Raw genomic sequence first — 7,706 nt, 5'->3', positions numbered from 1 at the left:
TGTGATGGCATTCGATTAAGGTTTGTTTTGCCTCCATTTCTATGTCTATTGTATTTACGTTTATGTTTTAATTGATATTTTGGTCATGTGTTTTCCCCAAAGAGATTTTGTGAAGGCTTCCATTTTTTAAAATTAAAAAACGATATATTTGATATATTGTAAACAAAAGAAATCCTCCTTAATGTACCCAGAAATGAGATCTTGTTAGTGCACTAAAACGTCACTTAAAAGTATTTATCCATTAGTACCATAAGCAAACCAAAGGTGTCATTGTAGAGACTTGGAGGAAAGGATCTCACTTTGGGAAGAGCCAATATCAGGAACTAATTCTCAGATCAGAATGTGGCTTGAATAGAGGAGAAGAAGAGAGTATTAAGGCACATATGCAGCAGGTGATATAGAAACAGCATCTGCAGGAGAAAGCTCTTGATGACCCATCTGAGAGGGTAGAAGTCAGTTTATTTATCTTGGTCAACTCAAATTCAACACAAGAGATAGTCCAGAAGGGAAATGAAATAGAGGAAAGAAGTGGAGATTAGATTTTTTTATGTTATCATCTGATTTTATAATATGTAGGCTCTCTGAATTTTTTTCACTGGAGAAAATTAAGTGCTCTTGGGCCCTGTAAGAACCTTAGGATAAGAGTGTGATCAACCTAGCCTTAAAGATTCAGTCTCTGGAGCCTCTATGACAGTGATAAAGACCTGTTGGCTCCATGTGTTATCTCAGTGATTAAGGCTTGCTTCTTTCTCAAAGGTCAGGCAAACTTCATCCTACTGTAAGTTTAGCCTCATATGCAGGGAAATTGTTTAATAGAGCCACTTATCTACCTGTATGGGGTGAGTACAAACAAGTGCTCAAATCATTATTATTATTTTCCATGTTGTCACTCATGCAACCTTGCAAAAATTTTCTGTGGGCTGGTAAATCTTAGTACTTATCTGCAAGGCTACTTTGTAAGCAGCAAATCTAGTGTGATTATTACACTAATACTTAAATCGATACTTCATGCTTGTAGTTCTCACTCCAAGATATTCAGGTGAAAGTTGGCATTATATGGAGAATGGTGGGGAAGGTATAATTGAATGGAAAAGGATGGGAGAAGAACAACACTGTCCTTATAACCATTGCATTTGGAAAGAGACATTTAAAGGAAAATCTACCAAAACGATGACTTTAATGACAAGGAAAGATAGCTCCACTAGATCCCCTCTGTTTACACATGCCATTGTTTCAGCCCATGATGTTTTGTTTACTTTAGAAGGAAATATTTTACCCCCTCTGAGATAATTAATTTTTGTCAGCTTCACTGTTTATAAGGGAAACTGAGAAACTGTTAATTGAAATACAGAATGAGTCAGTGTTTCCAGTAATTTTTGGCAGCATTCTAATTTGTGTCAATCCCAGCCTAATTATTAGATTTTTTGGAAGCAAAAAGCATATTTGATTTTTCTCTTACTGAATTTGTTCTTCCTTTTTTTATTGAAATATGTGCTGTCTGACAAAGGTCATATGATTTATGTCAAAGTGAGGTGAACTGCCCATACGTTTGAAACACCGGAAGGCTTATTGCATCATGTTTGGCTCTTCACTGCAGTTCAATATTTAGAAGGCTCTTTTCCTCATTGCTACTCCCAGCCCCAACCGGAAAATGTGATTCTTGCAAAGACCTTTTAGCTAGGATGAAGTCGAGGTATATGGCCCATCACTAATGACATCACTGAAGTAAATTTCCCAGAAGCCATCAGGGAGAATTCATTTGGAAATCCAATTGAATGTCACTTGCAAAGGGCAGCCTCCTGAAAGAGGTGACCAGTCATGCATTCCTGAGTTGTTTGTTGTAAAAGCATTAATCACCGCGAACTCATTTACTCCTAACGCGAACACAGTACATTATTCCACAGGAATTCTGTTCCAAATGATTGTTCATGTAGAGGACGGGAGCTGCTGATTGTGGGCAGGGTTAATAAAATTCGTCAGATCAATGGCCAGTATAATGGGCTTGTTAATGGTTTTTAATAGAGGTTGGATCTTCCTGGCTGCAGCAGAGTGAAGGCTGGGAGAGAGAGGCAAGTGGCTGTGCAGGGAGACAGCTCCATCTCCTGCCTGCTGAGGTGGCCTCTGGATGAAGAGAGCATCCCTGTTGGTCACTGAGCATCAGCAGGGCTCTGAGGTGGCCTTGGCTGGGAACGTAGGCACCAGCTGTGGGCTGGGGAGGGAGCCCCGGGGACAACCATACTCCAGTAGCTGGCACGCCATAGCCTCTTGCAGACCCAGGCCAGAGTCCATCTAAACACCTGAAGCCATGGATATCCCGGACCCTTGCTTGCACCCCACCCTGGGCCCACCAATGAGATGAAGGACAGCAGTCACACTGATAATAGTGACAACTCTAGCAAATGCTCACGGAAGCTCTCCAGGGCCAGAGACCAAGCATATTCCACACACTCACCTCAATCCCCATAGCAGCCTCCCCAGAGATATGTACTATTTATTGAACCCATTTTATAATTGGGGAATGTGAAGTTCAGAGCGATTTGGTCACTAGCCCAGGGTTAGATTAGAAACTGTGTGCCTTTAGACGCCGTGCTCTTTTATTAGAGGGAGAGACACAGAAGCTGCAGCCTAAAATCAGACTGAAGGAAGACGCAAGGTGTGATGAGGGCCTGGGAGCCTTCATTTGTTTCTCCAACCAGTCAGTGTGTTCAGGAGCAGCCCTGAGCAAATTATGTAAAAGCTATGGCTTGTCTGCAATGCTGTTTCTCTAGGCGTTGTCACTAAAATTCAGGGTGCCCAGGGCCCTTGAGATGCCCAGGTGCTCTGGGCCACCCCACTGTAGCCTTGACCAGGACACCCTGAGAGGTCCTCTTCACCCCATGCTGCCCTGTACTTACAGCTTAGTCCTTCTCACCCTCTCCTGCCTCACCAAAACTTGACCCATTTCTGGTCATCTGTGGGTCATCGTGATCTCCAACTGCCGTAGCCAGCTCAGCTCAGATGGGAGGAAGCTACTGCCTCCTGGGGATGCCTCCTGAGCACAAGACTTTTGTGAATGACAGCACAAGGACTGCCCAGAGCCAGCACCCAGAGTTCCAACTGCACTACTGGGCATGAAAACACAGTGACATTCCCAAGCTCCAGAGACTACCCTAACTAAGGGGCCAACACAGCTGCCCTGGGGCTCAGGAACAAGATGGGGCTAGAGCTTGCAGGTGGAGACTGTGGGTGAAAGAGGCAGCCACGAGCTGAGGAAATTGGCGAGCAGGAGTGAAGGAGGAATGACAGCTGAAACTACAAAAAACGCAAAATACTAGCACTACTAGATGTTCTCAATAAGCTCAGAGGATGGCAGAAGGACTTCATAAATGTTATCAATAAATGAAAAGACATGGCACACATACTCCAGTGACCTTTCCCAGGTCAGCTTCTATAATCAAGATGGGAGTAGGCTGCAGCAGTCCTTGCATGTGAAAACACCACCATTCCTAAAGTTATTTCCTTGATTATGTCATTTTAAAAAATCTACTGTTAAGGGTTTGGAGGATGTAAGAAAACAGATGGTTATAGGGAGGGGGTGATGCAGGGAAGGAGGGGGAGGACATAGGGGTTTCAGAGGGAGGCTCACGCATACCCCACACACCACCCTCAGCAGGACTGAGCTCAGTTACACCATGCTAAATGCAATAGGAAACGCAAAGATGGGTGGAACGTGTTCTCCAGCCCCCCAGAGCTTACGAATATACACCATAAGTGCTAGACTACATGGCACAGGATATAAATGCAGTCGAGTTGAGTGAGAGAAATTACCAAGAGGAAAATTCAGAGACAGTATCATGGAAGATTGCACTGGCTGCAAGAACACAGAGGATTTGAATCCCAGGGAGAGAAGGCACAGTCCACACAGGGAGAGGAAGCAGGCACAGGAGGCTGGAAGTGCGAGTGAGCATGCTGAGCACAACGAAGGGTGAAAGAGACACAACGGAGGGTGAAGGAGACGGCCTCGGTCTAACGGAGGAGGGGTGTGTGTGCACGTGGGTGTGTGTATGTGTGCACAAATGTATGAATGTGTGTGAGAGTATGCAAGAGTATGGATGTGTGCATGTGCATGTGTGTGCACAAATGTGTGAGAATATGCCTAAGTGTATGCGTGAGTGTGCGTGTTTGTGCACGAATGTGTGAATATCTGTGAGAATATGCGTGAACCTGTGTGTGCATGTGCATGGATGTGCATGAATGTATGTATACAGGAGTGTGAGTGCGCATGTTTGTGCATGAATGTGTGAATGTGTGTGAGAGTATGCATGAGTGTGTGCATGCGTGTGTGTGTTTTAGGAGAGGGCCAGGCACAGTGGCTTATGCCTGTAAACCCAGTGCCTTGGGAGGCCAAGGCAGGCAGATCACTTGAGGTCAGGAATTGGCTGGGCTTGGTGGCACATGACTAATCCCAGCTACTCAGGAGGCTGAGGCAGGAGAATCACTTGAACCTAGGAGGCAGAGGCTGCAGTGAGCCGAGATCATGCCACTGCACTCCAGCCTGGGTGAGTGACAGAGCAAGACTGTATCTCTGCCCCACCCTGCAAAAAAAAAGTGGGGACGGCGGGCAGTGGGCAATAAGCAGGACCAGAGAGAGGGTGAGATACATTGCAAAGACCTTGGTAGCCAGACAGAGGAATTTGGACTAATGTGGTAGGCAAGAGGGAGCCACTGTCGGTCCTTGGGCATCTAGGGAGCATGACCTGGAAAGGTTCATCTAGCAGTGTGGAAGAGGTAGACTGGAAGGGAACAGAGAATCATGGGCACTATGGGCACCCCGGACACCCTGCCATTCTGATTTGCCATTTTCTCTCCTCCAGCACACTTTCATATTCCCCATCACATTGGTTGAAGTCATCCTCAGGCCTCACTCCTATCCATCAAAGAAGACAGGACTCACCTTGCTGGCTGCCGCCAACATTACTTACACCATCCGGTAAGAATCACATGGAGAAAGTCAACGCAGGCTTATCATTCAAGGCCCCGAGGGAAGTTCCAGAAATGTGTACTCTTCTGTCAGAATCCCTTTATCTTGGTTTAATAAGGATTTAATCATGTTTACATTTCCAGGTAAGAAGGATTCTTATTGTTTGATTTTAATGCTCATGGAAACCTCCCATGCACAGAAACATGCAGGTGTGCACACACACACACAGCAAGTCACAACTTCCCCTCTCTCTCTCTCATGAAGGGTTAATCATTGCAAAGCCACGCACCTTGCTTTCCCAAGGAAATGTTGCTCCTTGGTTCGATCTTCAGTGAACATATTCGAAAGGCTGAGGGATCTGAGGCGTCTAACTATATTCTACCTAAAAAGGCATTTAGCGGGCAGAGCGGGCTACGTTTGTCCACGCCTGTTGCCTGTTTCATTATGGGCTTGTTTGCATCAGCAGCTGGCATCAGAGCTCCTAGAACACATTTGGGCGATGCATGGGAGACGATTTCAGTAGCTGGCCTAGATTTCATCATTCAACCACCTGGCAACACTCATTTTCAGAAATGCTGCCCAATAGTCTATAATCAAGGGAACGTGCTTGGCCTTTCACCCAGTGACTGAGAAACTTTTCTTCCATTCTATAACCTTCTCATCTGGTACCATGCTTTTGTTCCTACTGAAAGAAAGAGGCTTGCTGAACACAAGACCTGCAGATTGGAAGCTAATCAGTGTTCCTTCTCTAGACTCACACAAGCTATTCATGTGTGACAATCTGGACAACCCTCCGATCCCTATATGCGAGGAAGTTTAGTTCAGTTCAGTGCTCTGTCAGGGACGGAAGCCGAGAGAGAGTGCATTTCAAAGAACCTGGGCTCTAGCAGTGCCTGTTTTATGGACTCGACCAGCCTCTTTCTTAGAGCAAACAAACTTGGTGTCCAGACCTCATCTGCTGTTTTCTCCCTAACCCTTCCTTCCCTTTTGTGGTGTCTACCCCTCCCACCCTTCTGTGCCCCTCTTTCCCCGAGTACCCAAATCTTTCTTCTCCCATCTTGAAGAAAGCACTTGCTCAATAAATCTACCCCAAGACTCCGGTGCTCTATGTTGTTCTTCAGCCTCTGAAGCCTTTACATTTTAACAAAGGAACTTTCAGAGAACGAAGCTTAAGCTTGGGACCTACTGATAGTTGATGTCTGGAGCACTCTGTTGAGAAGGATTCTGAGGCACTACCAAGAAAAATTTGCTTGATTATTAGGCAATGACTTTCAATAGCATGACAATGGACAGTGGTAAGATATATGCTATGTGTTTGCCATATCTGGCTTCACACAAAGGAATATATCCCTAAAGACAGAGTATCTGGGACCTGGATTGGGGTAAGAGTATAGACACATAAAGATTTTTTTGTTGTTGTTCTTGCGTGTGTTGAAGAGAAGCAAAGGAGAAGCTAGCTGATTATACACATGAATTCGTATGCTGTATCATTTTTGGTGGTGTTTAACTTACTCTTTATTGCAAAGTGTAAATTTTGTAGTTCATATATATAAGTTATTACCTTTTACTTACTAATGTCTTCTACCTAAGGACTTGTAAGTTGATTATCAGTTCACATATCTGACCCCTGTTGTTCTTTTCCTTTTTGGGGACCAAGAAGATAAAAAGCACCTAAGGCCACTGCTGTTATTGGGGAAAATTGCAGTGGCTATAATGAGAAGTAGTAGCCAGGAGGTTGGTTTGTCAGTACCTGGGCAGGTGTCACCATGATGCAGTTAATTAGGAGGTTGAAGAAAGAAATGTGACAAGATGGGAACCAGGTACAAGTGCATCCTTTATCCATTCAGTCGTTCACCAGCTCCAGGCACTATGCTAAAATACAGAGGATACAGTGATGTTCAGGAAACCTGCTACCTTTAGAGGCTGCCGGGGAAAGAGGAGCATATCAGACAGTGGGAGACAGGTGATAGGACTGTAATAGGCATAAGCCCAGGATGCTACGGGCACACAGAGAGGTGTGCAGGACTGGCTTCTTAAAGGGAAGCACGGCCTAAGCTGAGGCCCAAGTAATGAGTAAGAATAGGTCAAAAGAGATGTGGAAAAGACCTTCAGGCAGAAGAAACAGCATCTGCAAAGGGCTGGAGGAGCTGAGGGTGTGGCTGAATTGGGGGACAGGGTAAAGCCAGGTTGTAAATCCACATCAGTGAGTTTGGACTTTTAAACCAAGTGCTTTTCTGTAGAAAAGTATTATAATCAGAGGAATGAAATCATGTGGTTTATGTAAGAAAGCTGATTAGAAAGACGATTCTGGCTGAAGTGTGGCCATCAGACTGAAGAGGAACAAGACAGGTAGACCAGTTGGTGGCACTGCTGGTAACCCAGGGGAGTTGATGTTAGCCAACTGATGAAAACATCAGTCAATCCACAAATAAAGTCAGAGAGTGTGAGCAATGGGAGGCGACTTAAAGATGACTTAGCACTGGAAAACTAAATCTCCAGTAGGGTAGATGACACGCCCGTGGTCATATGGCAGCGGTGCAGTGGAGATGCAAAGCTAGTACTTGAGCCAACTAAAACTGAGGTCTTCTGTTTCCAAATCCAGTTGTCTTTCCACCGTGTTTATATGGCCAGGTATTTGTTCAGTTCCCAGTGTGTGCAAAACCATTCAGCTAAATGCTGGGTGGATGGGCATGCGCAAAGCTTGACCTAGCTCTGCACTCTGAAATCTTTCTTTTTCTTTTTCTTT

At 45.0% G+C, this 7,706-nt stretch overlaps 1 protein-coding gene across 2 annotated transcripts in view; it reads left to right on the top strand.

Annotated features, from left to right (window-relative positions):
- ADTRP (androgen-dependent TFPI-regulating protein) overlaps nucleotides 1-7,706 on the top strand; it is a 67,889-nt gene that overhangs the window by 40,596 nt on the left and 19,587 nt on the right. For both annotated transcript variants that reach the window (XM_011989661.1, XM_011989660.1), the window contains one exon: nucleotides 4,854-4,969. In XM_011989661.1, the coding sequence (XP_011845051.1) occupies nucleotides 4,854-4,969 (116 nt within the window). The remainder of the gene's footprint in view (nucleotides 1-4,853; nucleotides 4,970-7,706) is intronic.

This window comes from Mandrillus leucophaeus, unplaced genomic scaffold, assembly GCF_000951045.1.
Source record: "Mandrillus leucophaeus isolate KB7577 unplaced genomic scaffold, Mleu.le_1.0 Scaffold36, whole genome shotgun sequence".
Taxonomy (NCBI): Eukaryota; Metazoa; Chordata; class Mammalia; order Primates; family Cercopithecidae; genus Mandrillus; species Mandrillus leucophaeus.
This window is presented reverse-complemented; position numbering and strand designations above follow the sequence as displayed.